Source organism: Zophobas morio, unplaced genomic scaffold (genome assembly GCF_036711695.1).
Source record: "Zophobas morio isolate AGI-343-1 ecotype UQ-CSIRO unplaced genomic scaffold, CSIRO_AGI_Zmor_V1 ptg000108l, whole genome shotgun sequence".
Classification (NCBI taxonomy): Eukaryota; Metazoa; Arthropoda; class Insecta; order Coleoptera; family Tenebrionidae; genus Zophobas; species Zophobas morio.
The window spans coordinates 2,289,975-2,309,216 of NW_026972213.1; the positions used below are offsets into that span (position 1 = coordinate 2,289,975).

General features: G+C 33.3%; 3 protein-coding genes across 5 annotated transcripts in view; 1 reads left to right on the forward strand and 2 right to left on the reverse strand.

Moving 5' to 3' along the window:
* Nucleotides 1-4,737: 4,737 nt before the first annotated feature.
* LOC135144611 (alpha-tocopherol transfer protein-like) lies at nucleotides 4,738-6,510 on the reverse strand. Of its 3 annotated transcripts, none has more exons than XM_064076640.1 (6): nucleotides 6,371-6,510; nucleotides 6,159-6,284; nucleotides 5,576-5,732; nucleotides 5,155-5,527; nucleotides 4,999-5,101; nucleotides 4,738-4,940 (listed from the first exon to the last, which is right to left on the reverse strand). In XM_064076640.1, the coding sequence occupies exons 2-6, from the start codon at nucleotides 6,277-6,279 to the stop codon at nucleotides 4,789-4,791; spliced, it is 906 nt and encodes a 301-aa protein (XP_063932710.1). In that variant the 5' UTR covers nucleotides 6,280-6,284; nucleotides 6,371-6,510; the 3' UTR covers nucleotides 4,738-4,788. The 3 variants fall into 3 exon arrangements, with proteins under 3 accessions (XP_063932710.1, XP_063932709.1, XP_063932708.1); XM_064076639.1 differs by having other exon boundaries at nucleotides 6,159-6,309; XM_064076638.1 differs by having other exon boundaries at nucleotides 6,349-6,510.
* Nucleotides 6,511-8,378: 1,868 nt separating this feature from the next.
* Nucleotides 8,379-14,313, reverse strand: LOC135144566 (uncharacterized). The gene is made up of 3 exons (XM_064076588.1): nucleotides 12,874-14,313; nucleotides 9,170-9,284; nucleotides 8,379-8,512 (listed from the first exon to the last, which is right to left on the reverse strand). Exons 1-3 carry the CDS (start codon nucleotides 14,311-14,313, stop codon nucleotides 8,379-8,381), a joined length of 1,689 nt encoding a protein of 562 aa, XP_063932658.1.
* A 2,262-nt stretch (nucleotides 14,314-16,575) lies between these two features.
* The window catches only part of LOC135144785 (protein prickle-like), an 889,236-nt gene continuing 886,569 nt past the window's right edge, over nucleotides 16,576-19,242 (forward strand). The window contains exon 1 of the mRNA XM_064076865.1: nucleotides 16,576-16,846. The gene's annotated coding sequence lies outside the window, so the exon portion shown is untranslated. The remainder of the gene's footprint in view (nucleotides 16,847-19,242) is intronic.

A 19,242-nucleotide genomic window follows, 5' to 3' on the forward strand; every position in this document is an offset into this window, starting at 1 on the left:
AAAGAGCATAATAAATGTTTAGTCAAAATATATTTGCTTATCCCCTCCAAAAACTTGATGACGTCAGCTCGAAAATTTGCCGAATAAATCCTATCTAGAGTATACAAAATATGATGAGTCTGTACTTGTAATTTATCATTCCATTCATATTTTTTGAATTTGCATATACCGGGTGACTCAAAAAAAAATGAAATCTACTGCGAAAAAAGAAACATAATAGACATGCAGTCGTCACGTTTCCGACAGCGAGGGAAGTACTGTCTAAACTCTTTAGACCAATTTTTTAGAAATAACGATAAACTTAATATCAGGCATATGATGCATAGTGAATTCTGAAAATGTACTAATTTTCGTTAAAAAGAACAACACATTATTCACGGGGCTCTAAGAAAAGGACTTCTAATACCTGCTCTTCGGTATCTACACTATGTAGAATAGTAATAAATGTATTATTTGCCTACGATGAAATGAAACAGCTTCTCTTATGACATGTACAGCCCAGTTAAACACAATTTAACTAGAATGGCAGCAGAAATAACTTCTGTCCCATGCTACTTGCCTTAAAGTAAACCTTGACGTCTCTGTGTACATTAATCAGTCATCTTTGGCGCAGAAGCATCTCTTCAGGTCAGTGATGAACTTCGTGACAGTTTATGACAAACAATTGTCAAAATGATTAAATTTATAACCACACTTCTGTTTCCTTTTGTTGACGGAGGGCGATTCGGAAAAAATTCATTCAACTTTAGTATTACCCGATTTTTTTTTTCTTGGCATAGGTAACTTTGAACCATGGCCGACTAGTATAAAGATTATGGCCTGTCCAAGAGGTACGATACGTGTTGCCATCTATTAATAATTACACTTAGGGCCGGTTGCATAAACGCAAATCAAATTTAATCTCTGATTAACTCCATTGTAACGATTGTTATTATCATAGTTACAATTGTTCTTAATCAGAGATTAAATTTGATTTGCGTTTATGCAACCGGCCCTTAATAATTTAGCAAAATTTTAATTTGACTTGACATTATGGGACTTCAAAACGTGTAATGGTGGTTTGTTTGGGTATGAATGCCTTTGTGCCTTTCAAAAGGTGTTAATAATTCTTTTGTCGATTTTGAATTATTAATAGATGGCAGCACGTATGGTACCTTTGGCATTCCTTTGGACAGGCCATAATCTTTATACTAGTCGGCCATGCTTTGAACATAGAAACGTTCGGATATAAAAGCAGCTTCTCTATTGGTCAACTTAATCGCCTTCCAGTTCTCACACGGTTAAAGCCTGGACAATTCTTTTTGCGAATTACGGCACAGTTCGGGACAGGGAACATGTCATTCACGGGAATGGCGCGAATTCTGGGACATCCTGTATAGTTCGATCGGGCAGAGGGAAATCCCTGTTATGCCCGCGTACAACAGTCATCATTATTGATCCAAAATGAAGTATAATCAATGGCTAGAGATCCATTTATCACCGTCACCCATATACTTATCAAAATTAATTTTGAAACTCAAAAGAGACGAGCTGTGGCAAATTGAAATCTCCAAGAACGACAAAGTTTGGATATTGGTCTGTTAGTTTAGAAAGTGCATCGTACAAAAGTGAATCACTACCAAGGTTTGAAGATGACGGACGGTATATACATCTAATAACAAGGGTGAAAGAAGCACGTGATACCTTCAAAAAAAGAGTTTCGATGTCATCAATAGAAGCATCAATAATTGAAATATTGTAAATTGAAGTTATCTTACGAGAAGCATACTATACACACTCCTCCTCCTCTCTTACCCTTTCGGTCAGATCTATAAAATTCATAGTCCTGTAACGCTACGAGAGAATCAGGCAAGTCCTTAACCAAGTTTCGGAAATTAGGATAAAATCTGGGCAGTTTACGCAGACCAAAGGCAGCAAATATTTGTATAAAGCACAAATGAGATAAATAATTCTTGCATAATATCCTCTTGGTCCATCCTAAATTTTAAATTGGGTGTGATTCATCATCAACAAACGATGACGAATCAGTAACATTTTCCTTTAAGAATTTGTCATAAGCTTTTTTCAGTCTTTTACATACTCTTTTGCAACGATTTCTGATACTACTATGAGTCAGTGACGGCGCAATATCACTTAACATTGAACAAACACCTTGTACATCGTTAGTATATTTATAAACTAAATTCACCTGTACTTTCGTCCATAAATTCAACAGCTTCAGTAAAATGCAGGGGATACCGACGATCCTGGTTGTCACTTAAAGGTTTTACCGGCAACAAAAGTTCAGGGGTAGCTACGCCATTTTCAGCTATAGTGCCAGGGCAATCTTGAGCAAAATGACCAGGGAGTTTGCATTTAAAACACACATCATCAAAGTTAAGGAATATTCTACAGTTAGTGTTGTCATGTTTAAGGACCATCGAGGCAGGAAGATCAAGAGATTCATTGGGTTGTACATATGTATCTGCCAACGAAAATTCAAAACGTGGCTATAATCTTCTCGAAGAATGGCAGTTTTCATAAAAGACATGTATGTGACAATGTAGTAAAACCTAATGAATAAGGTTCTCCAAAATGCTATGGGGAATTGAAGGTCACAACATTAGAGAGAATTATTCGCTTTGCTGGATTAATTAATCGACGGAGATTAACTTCAACGTCATTAATTTTAATAGTAGTGTTTTTTGAGACAATTTTATCAACGAGAGATTCGTCACTTAAGTAAATGCAAATTCTACTGTTTGACATACGCGACGCAAATATGACGTTCTTATTAGGCTGCACTAGCTCTCCGACAGCCAAAACATAATCTGTTAATTTTAGTTCATCATTAGCAGCTAGAATAATTGCTTGTTCTTTTTTCGGGAATTGGTTCATGTTGAGGACTACACTGAAAGGTTCTACAGTTAAACCTTTTCTCCTTCAAGAAATGTGTTAAATGTTAATCCTCAACATACATAAATACATTGAGGTAAGAGCAGCGATACGCCGCAGTTCCTCACCTCACCAAAGAAATGTGTTATCAGTCAGCAAAAACACAAGCTACCACGCAAGGCGATAAAACAGTTGAAGACAAATTGTTCAAAAACCACTTTTAGAATGGTTTAAATGATTGTTTGAAACATGCAATATCTAATATTAACGTTTTCTGCAATAATTATCAACAATAGTAAATTGAATATAAGGAACGAACTCACCAAATTGAACTTTTAGCGAGGAGCAAAATTCACAGCACCCACATAATGTCAACGTCAACGAGGTTTCTTATTATATCCAAAATGAAATTTGCAGGTGTTTTTGTTAGGTCGGAGATTCATTTTTGTGCTGAAGTGGTTTTAACTTTTTAACAAAAGTAGTTATTTTGAAAAACGGGTAGATTTTATAAAAAAATGGCGTGTGCTGAAGGGGCCTAACAGGAAAAAAGTCTTTAACACAAGGCAAAATACCTAATTTTGAGTGTTTTTGAAAGGGAAATTTGTTTTGTTACGAAACCGTATTCTTGTCTGGAAAAACGAGGTATTTTCTTTGAAATATTGACTTTTTTGAAAGAGTTCGCCTGGAAAAACAGGGCAAATTTCTCAAATATTTAACTTTATTAAAAAGTTAGCTTGAAAACCAGGGGCAAATGATTAAAAAAACAAAGTGTTCTAAAGCGGCCTTACTAGTAGTTATATTTAGTTTTCCCATTTTCATAAGAACAAAGTCGGTAGCGACAAATAAAATGATTTTGTAAATAATTAGTTAAGATTAGTGCGTTTAACGGTATTTATATGTAATTGTGATTGTTGTGTTGAAATTAGATTTGTTAACAGATTTGTTGTGTACGTTTTTTTGTTTTTCTTTCTAAATCAATTTTTGTAAGTAGGGTTACTTTAACGAAGCACTCCCATTCCAAAATCATCGTTTTCCTGAACAATTAATTGGTTCCTCCTTGTTAGATCATGTTAGAAATATGTACCTAAATATTTTATTGTTTAGATTGTTGTGCTTCTATTTTTTAAATAAATTCAATTTGAATAGATTTTGTGTGCAAATTTCAAATTGTTCGTGTTATCTGGAGCCCACAAATACTTGGATTCGCGTTTGGAATTTGAAGATCTGGAGCATAATTTTAACAAAATTTGGGATTTTTATCAAAGAAAATTTAGACTAGTTGAACCGTCCTGGATGATCACGAAACGTTTTGCTAACCTAAATTGAGATAAATTTGTGGAGGACTGCTTTGACAAACTCGTCATACTTGAAATAAATAATAAATATATTAAGCGAAAAAAAACTGGTGGTCATAAATATCGACAAATGGCTTTTTAAAAACAAATCCACATGTGAAACAAACTCCAATACAGTAATCAATAAAATATTTATACCATGGTACCACCTAAAAATGTTTTAAAGTCATAACAGTTATGTTAATGTGTGTAAAAGTTAAGAATTAAGATTGTTTTCGTTGGTTGACGGTTTCAGGTTTGAGCAGTGGGGTACTCTAGATGGAGTTTCGTCTACTCAGATTACCGACATTTTTTACGTTTTAGATGAAAATGAAACGATCAAAGACTAACTTTCAAAAACTTGTAGCTTTTTTTGAACATGTTTTTATTGCTTTCTCGATATTATTCTTTAGAAACCACAGTGAAACGGTATTCACGTTCACAAAGAGATGGAAGATGATATTTTTGTCACTGTCTCGTTCAATCAACATTGTGCACTTAGGCATTCAAAATATTTTAAACAAAAATATTTTAATATCTTACAACCATTTTATTTCTTAAAAAAATATAAAAAAGTGTGTTAGTCTAAATTTAGCTTCTTGAAAGTACCTTCAACTCCAAAAATATTGTTCACGCTGTCTGATGGACCTACTCTTTTACTTTCGTCGGTCGTCTGTTTGTCTTCCCATTCAAAAAATGTAGAATTTGTAAAATATTTATCTTTAGCTTTATCTGTAATCAGGAACAATATATTTCTTTCGCCACACAATTTGTAGACAATGCTTTATACCGTGTAGTTTTGATGTGTCCTCTGTGAAACCACCATAATTCTCAGGTAGGCATTCCAGAGGAATAAACTTCACCAATTCGTCCACTGTATTGTGCAGATACAACTAAAACCAAAAATAATTAAGTGCCTTTTTGTAAACTTAACACTGATAGGTACCATGTCTAAAAGTTCCATTTTCATCAAGGGTTTTACCAAAGCCAGTATTTTATCCATAAATGGTACAATGTTGATGAAATGTAATCCTTTTAATCTTATAGGCATCCCTTCTTGCAGATAATGAAGAAAATTTTTTAGAACCATTGGTCCGGCAATTATTACTTTAGTCAAATGCGCAAAAACGACTCCTTTCAGATCAGCAACAATCACATGTCCTGTGGACGTGCCTTCTTGGTACAGTTGTAACATGCAAGCCATATCTAAGTATTTTATGTGTTCTATAAAATTAAAATTGTCCACATCTATATTTACTAATTTCAAGAAAATAATTGTATAACCCTCTGGTGTTTTTTTAGGAAGACATGTGGCGAGGCTACGAATGAACAGGTAGGAATCAAATCGACATATGCGTGTTTATTACCTGTTTTCTATGGTTTTGTTAAAAAGGGGTAATAAAGTATTCTTATTTCTGAAAATTTCGGGATGGAGCGTTTTCATTGTAAAATACGTGTCGATGGTTTTCTTGGCTGCTTCATTGCTATAGTAACAACTTTGCAGGAACAGGATGGCTTGTAATTCTGTAATAAATAAATTGACTCATACGTGGAAACTAATTTTGGTAATTTCGTTCTTTTATAAATCAGGCATCTGTTTAGATTTTAGATCATTTTTTTTTTATTTTGACGCATAAACTGAATTTAAGTCGCTACATTTCGTGAAAACTATATCCTATCTATGTTTTATAAGTATTGTTTTTGGGTGATGTGAAGGGGTAAATATCTTTAAATTAAATTAAAGATTAAAAGGCGCAAAATGGGTTTATTGAAAATATGTTCGATAGTGCTATGCATAATAGGTGTTTTAACTTTGTTAAAAAGTTATGAACGATGTCACAAGCAAAGTACAAACGATCAACGTCAGCACGGCATAATTATAAAATGTAAAACGGTGTTATCAGTGTTTAAAATATGTTTATCTTTTTTATTTGAGACGAATACACTTACCATTAATTTCGGGTAAATGTGGTTGCTTGTTTGTCCATTGCACCAATGCCTCAACGTCATCTTTTTTCACGTTTTTGTCTTGAGCATACTCACTGCCGACATCAGCTAGGTGCAATTCCATTGTCACTGTTTTGTTTATGTGATGTAATTTTTATTGATGCATATATTAATTTAAGTGGCAGACACGTACCTACGTCTATTCATTTACTTACACTGGGTGACAAAAATGTGTAAAATAATTTTTGTATTATTGAAAGAAAGATATTTGAAAAAATTCGTTACGTACACTGAAGTGCATGTTTGCGACGCAACAACAAAGTTACAAATGCCGACAGAGTCACTTGTTTGAACTTTCACTAACTGCTGTAATTTGAAATCTTGGCCACAACAAAGTTTTCCACGCTGTTACATTAATTCATACAGCTATGCTCATGTGACCTTATATAATAAATGTGAAATTGGCTTAATAATTTTTCTAACGCTATCGTTTCTTTAATTAGTATTGCCAGTGCAATTGGAAGTAAGCCATTCCAATTAATGATTTATAAACTCTTCCCTATTTCTAACTTTAATGGACGGACGTATATAGATTATTCTGAAATATATGTATAAAAATACAAACCTGCTCGTTTAAAGTATTAGTTAAAATTTATTTATTTTTTTCTTTGGTAAACTTATAACTTAAAAAAAATAACAGTAATAAATACTTAGATTTTAACGGAAAAATGCGAGAAGTAGTGTTACATGATTTTAGGAAAATGCAGTTTTTGTTAGTTTATTTGCAACAGATAAAAATAAATAGCTAATTATATGTACCTATGAAAGAAATAAACTCGAAAAAGATTTCATAATGTACAACAATCCGGTTCTACTTAGTAGATAACCGACACTCAGATTCAATAAGTTGTTAAAATTTGTAAGATTTATGGTCCCCGTCATACATTTACAAATTCATTAATGTCACATTATTAGTGTCATGGCCTTAAATTTGTTGCACATGTTTTGTGCAGGGAATTTATTTAACACCAACCTACATACTGGTGCATAAAACGTAAAAGGTTTTTTAGAATTAATTATCGGAACTGGTTAATTGTTTTTAAGACATGGACACTCGACTATTCCATTTAATATTTTCAACAAAAATTTTACTATTATTAAAGTAGGTTTAATGTTCATATATCTTTAACACCTTCCTGATAAAGAACAGTAGGTAATGTTTAGAATTTCTTGAACATTTTCAAGAAAAAAACAGTAGAATTAAATTTTCATATGAATTTCTGGGACCAAATTGCCTGATTTCCCCGATATCTAATGCAGTCTCTTTTTAAAGCAAAATGGAGTTCCACAGGTGCGGTTGGTGCCAGGGCGCACAAGGGCAAACACACTGGACATATTTAGCAAGATAGTAATTTTCAGTATTTAAAAAATTATCCGGAAAGTGGCATAATTATCAAAACTAATTTTTTTATCTCGCTTTATTTGTATAAAATGTATCAAAACTTACATCTAAAGATGTTGTGCCTCGGATATATAATATTTTATTGCTGATGAAGTGCTGATCAAAGCGGAGGCGGAGACCAAATCGTAGTTCATTTAGACGTTGTGTTTACATCGTTGCCATGGAAACCGTGGGTCTAGTCGCGGTATTGGGCCGGAATCAGGTCCTGTTCCCACAGTGCCCACCAACAGTACCTCAGTTGCGGGTTTTAATTTTCATTCTACGCGAGTGAAATTGTTTGATTTTAAATAAAAATAATGAATTCGGTTGAATATTTAATAAAAAATCGTCCTCTGTGTCAGGACGGTAAAATTTTAGTGAAAAATTTAGGAAGGGCCACCTCCGATTTATTAATAAAAAAAAGTGTTCATGGCAAAACGAGAGACTTTTATAGATATTTTAATAAACGTAACATGTACGATAAATAATCGTGGATGTGCCGGATGCGCGGTTGTGAGAAAATAATAAATTGTTTTGTTTTGTATGTCTCCTCAGTAATGAGGATATTAATACTGGCATCGATGATCTACAACAACGATCTGCAAATTAGAAATGCCTATTTGTACGAAGTATTGTTAAAGAACATTAACGTGTAAATGTTAATATTCTTTGGTATTGTGCACTATAAACATTGTTATCTCTGCATATTTAAGCTGAGATTGAATTACTGGAAAATATAACAAACTTATGTTTTATTACAGTATTTAAAAAAATTCTATCTATTAGGCGACATAGTGTAGTTGACCTTGGCCGTCAATATTTAAATTGGCGCCGGAAGGGACCTTGACTACGGTGGCTACAGGAATCAAGAGATCCAGTTCCTTCTTTTTTTCCCAAGTCGGCGCCCAGTCAACATCTATTTATATACCAGAACCTCCTCTTCATTTCTAACGTATTTATAAGCAAAATAAACTGTTTCATTTCTACTGGTCTTCAAAATGAAACTTTTTCAAGTCACGAAAATAGACGTTCCTAATACAGGGTTGTTACAAGTGTTAATATTTGGGTACTTAAAAACCTCCGACGTAAAAAAATAACCCTTAAAATGTCTGTCATCGATGGTCGATGAGCTGTACCCGCTCGCTCGAACCGAGCTGATTTCTACGCCAACTATGTTAAAAGCCAATGATCTTAAAATGGCTGAAGTGATTAACATCAAACATAGCAAAGAACCATCCCGATTAAATCAGCTTTTAACGAAAAAAACCGTATTGAAAGCGGTCCATTGGTTTAGGAGCTACGATGTCACAGACAAATACACAAACAAGCAAAGGCTTCAAACTTAAAAATGGCTAAAATGATTATTATTACACATAGCTAAGAATCATCCCCAGGATTAAAAATGTATCTTCCATATAATTAATATCAGGACCAAATATATTTTTGATATCTTTTAAGGCTTTAGGAACTCTTTTACCGAAACTTTATTAATGGAAACTAAAACATCCTGTTTGGAAATAAAAAAAATGTAGATATAGAACAAGAGGATCAAGAAGGCGACATATTTGCATACATATACATATTGTATACGCCGCTCCGGCACCACGCCTATGGATTCCTCGAGAGCCTTCTGGTATGTACGACGATGATGGCTGACTCATCGGTGACGGCAGCCGGGCGGCGTTCGACTAAAGAAAAGCCTGGAAGCGGAAGTTGCGATGGGCACTCCAGAACCTTGATCGTGAAATATCTTGAAATGAGCGGTGGCTGTTTAAATAGGGACCACCGGCCGGAACGGTCAATATAATCCAGGATGGGCTATATAAATTTGTATTATTGACGAATAAAATGTTGAGTTTTACCCAGGCCGATTTTAATTACCGATCATCGTAACAATATTATGTTTTACAAAGAGGGATGATTTTTAACGAGGTCTAAACATAACCCAGTACTACTACTACTGCATTACTAACTCTGTAGATATCACATAAATATATTATTCATTATCTGAAATATGTCGGTTTCTGTTTTTTCAGGGTCAAACGTCTTTACGCGTATCTTGGTATACAAAACAACGGACAGTTGAAATAATCTCGTCGTGATTAAGGAGAATTATAATAAAGTTATAATTTTAACTAATGGAAAGCAATTCTAACGATAGAAGAATTGCAAGCAGCACTTAAGCATTTTAAAAAAGGTAAAGCTCCAGAAAAATACAAAAATACAACACCAGGGGTGGGATTTTGTTTTTACCGATACGATACGAAGCGATAACGAAGCGATAAATGACAAGGACGAAAATATAAATTTCAGATGCGAAAGAAAAAGACGACCACATTTTATCGGTATCGATATTTTATCGTTATATGTACACTAGGAGTCCCCGAGATTCTTTTAAATTCTTCTACAAATAGAACGTCAGGGACATCCAATATTCTATCAACATTTTCCGAAAATAAAGCACCAGGGTTATTAGAGATTCTCTCAACTTTTTGAAAAATTAAAACACTAAAAACCCTCGAAATTTTTTATTGCTTCTAAAAGAAAACACCGGGAGCCCTCGCCATTCTTTCAATTTTTTCTAAAAATAAAACATTAGGAGACCCAAGATTCATTCAGTTTTTTCCAAAAATGTGATACAGGAAGACCTCGAGATTTTTTTTTTAAATTCTTCCAAAACTAAAACACTAGGAGCCCCCGAGATTCTTTCAACTTCTTCTAAAAATAGAACATCAGGGACAACCTCTTCCAAAGATAAAGCACCAGAGTTTCTAGAGATTCTCTCAACTTTCTGGAAACTTAAACACCAAGATCCCTAGAAATTCTTTTACCCCTTCCAGAAAAAAACACCTGAAGTCCTCAAGATTCTTTCAGCTTCTTCAAAAAGTAAAACACCAGGGCACTCGAGTTTCTTTCACCTTTTTTAAAAAATGTGATACCAGAGAAGCTCGAAAATTTTTTTAACTTCATCCAAAAATAAACTACCAGTGGATCACAAGATTCTTCGAACGTTTTCTAAAAATCGCTCGGAGCCCTCGAGATATTTTCAACTTCTTCCAAAAATACAACAAAAGAATCCTATACCGAGAAAACTGTCGACAAGTTATATTTAAAATTCTATCACAATTAAGTTTGTTAATAACGGAGATTTTATAATATTGAGAGACCCAACTGCCCTTAAGAAAAGGTTCAGATACACAACAAAAAAATTGTCGAAGATTATTTCGCCAGAACTTCCCTCGTCCATAAGGTACAGTCATCCAGCCGTTTGGAAAAAATATAAAATTTCACACGTTTTTAATGCTTCAACTTCCGCTTTTTAAATAAAACATTGCATTTTATTTTGACTTTCGATGTTGTAATTCACATTTGGTTAATCATAACTTGTCTAGGTCTAGGGGAGGCAAAAATTTCTTTAGGACAGGCTCAGCCACCCCTAGCTACGACCCTGCCTAGGGGTTATGAAACATGGAGAAAATATGAAAGTACCAAGTTGCCCGATGGATTCGATTACTATACCTACTTGCTTAGATTATGCTCAAGACCTCAAGAAGTAAAAATCGCCTTTCGGCAATAATAACAATAACAAGAGTTTATGTTTATACACTGGAAAAATGTTTTGTAAAAATTAGTTTGACTTGAATGAGTTTGTGGCCTCAGAGCAGAGAATTAAAATTATTAATTACCTACACAGTCGAACAAAATGTGCTGAATATTATTACTATGTATAATTCTCATTTAATTCAAGAGTATTAAATAAAAAAGTATGTATTCTCATATTTTCTAGAAAATAGGGTGATTCCTTCTTAATTTGATCAATAAAAAATTAGTGGTAAACTTTATGAAATTAATTTTATCTAATCAAAAAAGGGGGTATAATAGTGTTTAGATATTTTGATTAAAAATATGCTTGCGATAACCTTGAAACGTCTGCAAGATTTCGAAGTATTCAATTTTGCAGTTCCTGATTTAATCCATAAAACAAATTTCTATTTTTAGATCTACTTTGATTAAAAATTTAAAACCTAATTGGTAGGAATGATTAGACCAAGTCTGGTTAGCGTTTTACCTACCGTCTACATGATATTCTTAATATAAATGCAAAATTTGACAACAATCGGTCTGGTAGTTTCGGAGATTCTTTGTCTAACAAAAATCCACACGGAAGGCGGACAGACAGATCTTTTTTTTGTCGTACCCTGGAGGTCATGACCCGATTACAATACTTTCTTAGTCTACGGGCAGGAAGTAGCTAAGTTCTTAAGATCTTTTAAAAATAGATGGACTAGGCTGAGCAGAGAAGTTGTGCAAAAGTCAGAAATTGCTGTGGCGACAAGAGCTTGTTCAAATCTTGGAAACATTGTTTATAAAGTTATAAAGGAAGCTAACCATTGTTAATTTAAATAGGTTATAAGTTAGGTAATAATTCAGGGTTATGATAAAGAAATGCACAAAATTCATAAAAACCGCAGCATTTGTTTTTGAAAAAAACATTACGTCAAAAAATTTTACGTCAAATTTGTAAAAGTTATGACGTCATCAATGATTTTATTAAATGAGACGCTATAATTTTGATCGGATTATTTGATCAATTATTTTTCTAATAACTAAAAATAATGAAGAAAATTAATAACAAACGAAATAAACATGAAACCAAATGAAATCGAAATAACTAAAAATTAAAACAAAAATTCTTTGTCAAAGAGAATCGTTTTGTCAGTTTCTAAGTTGGTTTAATAAATTAAAGAATACTTTTTGGCTGTATGTAATCTGATAGTTGTAAAATTTAATCAAATAGGAAACGTGAGAGATGTTCCAAGTTGTGGAAGACCACAAATAAACCATAACACCAAGTTGATTCTCTTGTTATCATTGGAAGACAACCCCTATGTAGCAACGACGGAAATAGGTCTCCGGATCCCCTTGATTTCTTTTTATGAGGACATTTAAAAACTTGTGTTTACATAAACAGACCCGATAATTTAGGCGACTTGAAAGCACGAATTCGTTATGAAATGACTCTTATAAGTCCCCCGAGTACTGAAAATTCCGTCAATCAGGTCTACCATCGTCTACCTAATTGCGTCTTAATTCTAATGAATGCATATTGAATTCTAACAACAGACGGTCCTGAGGGTAGCCTTGAACAGGGTAAACATGATATTTCTTAAAATACAGATACTTGCAGAATTTTCGTTGAACATTCTCTATTTCAGCAATATGAACATTATAGAATGGCGTCCAGATACTGGAACAGTACTCTAGTTTTGTTCGTACGAATGCGTTATGAAGAGTCATTAAACACTCTAAGTTTTGGAAGCTGTACGTATTTCTTTTAATAAAATCTAACGACTTTAGGGCGCTGCTACAAACTGAATTAACATGTGGTACAAAAGAGAGAGAAGAGTCTAAAATAACGCCGAAGTCCCTGATTTCCTTACAACGTTTTAATTGAATTCCCTTAACCGTATAATCATAAACTATAATATTGTCTTTACGAGAGAAAGTCATACAATAACATTTTAGAATATTGATTTTTAATTTATTATCATCAGTATATACTGTAAACTTGTTCACATACTCTTGCATTTTGTCACAGTCCTTTATCTCTCGAATAATTCTTGCAATTTTTATGTCATCAGCATACATAAAAACCTTACCATCAATACGTTGCACCACATCATTGATAAAAAGATTGAACAATGTTGGACCTAAATTTGACCCTTGTAAAACACCAGATGATGTTAAAAACTCATTAGATTTACAGTTTTTGTATTCTAGTGATACTAAGCCATTGCATAAACCGTAATGAGAAAGCTTGTTAATTAACAAATGATGATCTACAACGTCAAATGCTTTTGACAGGTCTGTGAAAATGACATCAACTTGGTAACCGCTATTTAATGCATTGGATACGTACTGAATGAATTCACATAAATTTGTGCTGGTAGATCTGTGTTTCATAAAACCGTGCTGTTTACTGACAATTAAAGATTCAGTATGACTATACAGTATATCTGATAAGATATAATCAAAGATTTTGGCAAAATTATTTACTATAGCTACAGGTCGGTAATTTGTTATTTCTTGTTTAGACCCTGACTTAAAGAGTGGCGTAACTTTTGCTAACTTCCAACAATTAGGATAAGTATAATTATTGATTACTAGGTTATACAAATAACACAATGGCTCACATAAACATGAAATAGTGTCTTTAACAAAGAATGCCGGTATGTAGTCTGGTCTTGCGGTAAAATTTGGTTTGACGCGTTTAACAACTTTGACGACATCACTTGGTAACACTTTAAACATATGTAGTACGTGTGCGAAATCACAGTCAGATTTTGTGCTATCAAAGACGGAATTATTTTTAGTATCACTAGCGATATCACTATATGTATCACATATTTTTTCACTGGTTTCATAAACTTTGCTATTACCGTTAGATACATAAACTTCGTTAAAATATTTGGCAAAGGCGTTAACAATGTCGGTTGGACGCAAATACTCTTGACTATTGAAACTCATCTTTCCCGGAATTCTTGATGTTTTCTTCTTCACATCGATGTAAGACCACAATTTACAGCGATTGTTTCGCAATTCTTGTTCGATTTCAGTTATATACTTGGCATAATCTATTTTTATCATACTTTTTATATCACTACACAGTTTCTTAGTCACGTCGGCATAAAATGTTGATTTTGTCCTACTGTACATTTTCCTAACATGTTTTTTCCTAGATATGATTCTTATTAGGTCACGAGAATACCATTTAGGAAATTACGACGATTTAGACTGGACCTTTGGTACAAAGGAATCTATAATCTGTTTCAATTGATTGTAAAAGAAATCACATGCAGCATCAATGTTCTCAATGTTGTACAAGTCAGTCCAAGATTTGCATGCTAGGGTACAATACAGATTGGTCAAATCCGCTTTCTTATAATTATAGGAGAAATTATTAGGTGTCAAATTAAAACGAGAAATATAACTGGATTGATACCAGGAGAGTATAATGATGTCGGTCTTCATTGACAAGGGGATGATTATGCTGTTGAACTAAAACTTCCATTTCTTGGGGACAGAGAACAAGGTCTAAGTAGTGTCCATAAGCATTCGAAATCTGATTTACTTGTTTTACTGAGTTGTACGTCAAAAATTCTCTGAGGATACGCACATTTCCTCTGCATTGAACTACGTTATTTGTTACTTTATAGTCTGGAATATTAAAGTCGCCGCTTATCAACGTTAGTTCCGAGATGTTCACTGATTGTTCAAGGTATTCAAATATAGACTCATAAATAGTACTACGTGATGCTGAGGGTATATACAAAGTAATTATGTTAACGAAAGTGTTGTGAAAGTATACTCTTATTCCGATGAGATCCACCTCTTGAACAGGGCTTTGTAAGTTTAGATTTTTTGAAGAATAAATTGATTTGATAGCAATTAAGACACCACGGCCTCTATAACCACCGTTACAACGAAATACATCATAATCCTGTCAAAAGTATTCGGAAGATTGAATATTATCTTCTAGCTAGGTTTCTCTAAGTAGGATTGCATCACTGTCCGATAGTAGCAGGTTTAGATAAAACTCATCTTTGGTGTTTAATCCTCGTACATTCTGAACCGTGACTGAAAAATTTACAAGTGTGTCTGGCTGCTGGACGGGAGTGCGTTTTTTTCACTATTTTAGGAATTCCTCTATAATATTTAAGGATGATGTCATTTTCACCATTAGCGGTTCGATTTCGAAAATCATTACGTACAATGTAACTCTGATTACGTTGTCGAAATGTTAAGTCTCTATTCAGGTAGACTTAATTATCTTTCACTTTGTAATTCTTTAAGATGGACAACGCGACATCAGAAGAGTTAAAGCGTAATTGAATAGGGCGAGAATGATTTTCGTTATTCTTACCTAAGCGTTTGCAAGAAACAAAACTTACATTGGGACAAATCTTTGTAATTAATGTTTAATGTAACACATCTTCCATAGTCATCCTTTATTTTATCATCATTGGATTTTTGAGCGGATTCTGGTATATTGTAAACAATGACATTGTTCGCTTTTTGTTGACGTTCTTCTACTTCTGCAATAATTTCATCCTCTGATAACGCATTAACAGAGAGCGGCTTCTTCGGATAATGTTTGAATTTGGGTTTTCAGGGCTTTAATTATATCCACAATGTCACAGTTCTCACAATAAAAATGGATTTTTTTGTTTTTACTACGTAAGCTGGTATTTTCAGACTTTGTTAATCCGGCACACTATTGATGTAAAAATTGTTTACAAATGTCACAAGATACACCTTCAGTAAACTTTTGTTGGCATACTAAACAATTTGGATGCATATTTATCGACACAAATTAGGATTTTATGAAGACTATTAAAAGAATTACTATCGCCGCGTCAGCATACAGCACCTAAAAATAAGCTTTATCAAATAATGGAATCAAAATTATACTTACCTTCCTATTAAAAAAAAATCATGGATGACGTCATAACTTTTAGAAATTTGTCGTAAACTTTTTTGACATTAGTCAAAAGATGGAGAGTAAAATAAAAAGCTTGACATGTTTTTGCATTTTTTTTCAAAAACAAATGTTGCGCTTTTTATGAATTTTGTGTATTACTTTATCATAAGCCTGTATAATTAATGTTGTAGTGGTTATATTCGTTAATAAAATTAATTAAAATTAACAAGAGTTCTAATATGTCTTTTTATCATTGCCTACAAATCTACTTCTTGAATAAAAATTTTAACTCCAGTTTATCAACTCTCAACTAGATATAACGGATCACAAACATATTTGAAAAATTCCGACTTCTCCAGCATTTAAATCACCGACAAATAGACTTTAACCTACGTAGGCAACACATCGTGCAGCTGTACAACCTGTCTAGTCCACTCGTGCAGAGATGCCGCCGCGGCACCTGGTTTCAGCCACCTGCCTGAACATCTCTCAGCAGAAGTCGTGTCTTCAGCAACCCATTCAACTGCAACTTGCAGCGCCGCGACTTGTCGTGTTTCTGTTTACATAATACGAACACCGCCAAATTACATTCTTGTGTCAGTGATCCTTTCAGGACTTTTTCAGTGCAACATGAGTGGAGTGTCAAGGTTTGAATTTGTGGTGATGTGGGTGGTGTGTAAGTGTTAACCCTCTGGATTAAACATCATCAACCACGGATTTCGTCAGGGAGAAGAGGGCCAGGAGCAAGTTGGCGGTTTTAAAATCAAGGTCAGTGATTTTTTAAGTTTTAGTTTGTTAGACTTTTTTTGAGTGGCACCAAGTCCGTGACTAATTGGAGTAATAGAAGTAAAATGACGCTGCATTCTTTAAATAAAGACAACTTTAACTTTGTAGCAGGAGTTGACGATTCGGTTTGAATTTGATTCTTTTTTGTTGTATCTGTAGTAGCAGCTTTGGTGGGGAAGAACTGAAGAAGTTTGATGTGCTTGGGTTTATGTCATCCATTTTTTTATTGGTCACGACTTGAAGTTCTCGAATACGTGAAATGTCTACAGTGTAGAATGTTTTGCTGTAATATTTTTTTTAATTAACACATTTATAGGAAAATTTAACAAAAAATGATGTGCACAAATAACTTTTTCCAATAATATGCACAACTTGATCATATTATATCAATACGGGTTTAGCCGGAAATGAAAACAAGTTTTTTTTATCACCCATACAAGTAAAAGTAATATAAATTCAGTCGATTTTTACCAATAACGAAAATTTTAATAAGAAAGTTTAACGAAGCATTTCTGATTGTTGTCCTTAAATTTGACCTGGAATGAATGGTGGGCTTTTTTTGTGTTTTTGTTTTGGACCCTAGACTTCAAACAACACCGATGCGAGTAACAATAATAATAATCTTTATTCCTACAAGAAAAATCTTATTACAGAAATAATACATTAAATCATAAAATACTTGTAGGTGACACAAGTAAGACGAAAATAGCGTTTATTGTATAGAAAATAACGAAATAACTATAACTAAATTAAATATATGTTACACCTTACTGTAACCTACTTAATATTCGAGATATGTCTACACACTAAAGATAATTAATCAACGTGTATATTATTATAGTAAATAACTCACACATTAACGATACAGGGGATCTAATTAAAGCGTTAAATCAACCAGTATTGCGATAGAATAAAATATAAAATTAATACATGACTATAAGTTTGGGCAAACTGACTTATTATTTACGATGCTATATAGGAAACGAATATCTAGTATACTGCAAAGGTTGCTCAGCAGGATGCAGCTGAACGTGTTAAGTAATTCAAAGTGATCAGAAACTTGAAACGGATAAGAACCTCAAAAATACAAACTTTTTGAGAATTTGTCTTTGACCAGACAAGTGTTTACGAAGAATTTTATGAATAGGATATCATATTATAAATCCATATTCAAGCAGTAATGGTACTAAAGAAAAAGGTAACAATTTCTACATGAAGTTTTTGAAAATGTATAGAATATGCAATATACGGATACGGTAAATAAAACAATAGAATTTCAATGCTTTATTAGTTATGTTATTGATCTGGTCAACAAACTAAATTTATTGCCAAAGGTAATGGCAAATGCAGATTTGTCGTTCTGAAATATTTTTATTTATTATATTATTATTAAAGCTCGTAATTATATGCAGAAAAAAACATGTAAATATGTGCATAATATATGCAGACAAATTTGGCATTATATGCAAAAAATTGCTGAAATTGTTACACATTAATATTTTATTTCTATCATTTCTTACAATACTTATAACTTAGACAGTACATATTTGGACTTAAAACTACACATTTACCAATTAAAACTATGGCACCGGTATTCTATTACTCTATTCATTAGCTATTTTATTGACTAACTAGTAACTCTCTTGAAAAATGTTATTATTTACATTTATTCTAATGTGTTTTTCTAGATTTTCTATTTTAAATGAATGTCTTCGATCACTTAAAATATATTTATACACTGAAAAACTATGTTCTAAATGGACAGATTTTATTGGGGCATATTTAAGGGATGCCACAATTTGAGAGTCTCAACTGAAAACTGTCCATCTAAAACTTTTACCACATTAGATATTCTAGTAAAACCCCCATTTTTACTAAGGACTTCGTCTAGTTTTTTGAGACTGTTTGAGCAATAGGACCTTGTGCTTTATTGATATTGTAATTCCCGCCTTTAATTGACCTTGCAAAAGTTTGAAAGGCCCGCGAAAAATTAAAAAAAATCAAAATTTGGCCTTGGGTGTGATCGTCTAACAAAATGGGAACCTACGTTGTGTGTTTTTTTTTTTTGAAAAGTGAGACGTTCTTTCATACAAGTGAGCATACACTGCGTGCGAGTAGAGAGTGCAAGAAATAATAGACAAAATTTTTAGGAGGGGGTAAAAAAAATTGCGCCCCATTTCTAGGAGGAAAGGAGCTGCGAGCGAAGGCGACACGGACTTGTCATCTTGTATTCACTCCTCAGCCCCAAAACCCCCTATTGTATATTCATGGAGATATTACATCTCAAATGAAACACCTTAAAACTATGAAAGAAAAGGCACTCACGAAGTGACAGACATACACATATGAAAAACGAACAAACGCAAAATCCTATACAA

Bases quoted from the DNA above. Each gene is read 5' to 3' on its own strand.
- LOC135144566 (XM_064076588.1), bottom strand. From the start codon at position 14,313: ATGTACAGTAGGACAAAATCAACATTTTATGCCGACGTGACTAAGAAA. The intron at 9,285-12,873 runs GTACGAACAAAA...GCTTTTCTTTAG, and splicing joins TGACTCTTCATAACGCATTC to TCGAACGCCGCCCGGCTGCC. The intron at 8,513-9,169 runs GTATGCAAATAT...GTATATAAATAG, and splicing joins GGCGTATACAATATGTATAT to ATGTTGACTGGGCGCCGACT.
- LOC135144611 (XM_064076640.1), bottom strand. From the start codon at position 6,279: ATGGAATTGCACCTAGCTGATGTCGGCAGTGAGTATGCTCAAGACAAA. The intron at 5,528-5,575 runs GTAATAAACACG...GTTCATTCGTAG, and splicing joins AACAAAACCATAGAAAACAG to CCTCGCCACATGTCTTCCTA. The intron at 5,102-5,154 runs GTACCTATCAGT...TTTTGGTTTTAG, and splicing joins AAATGGAACTTTTAGACATG to TTGTATCTGCACAATACAGT.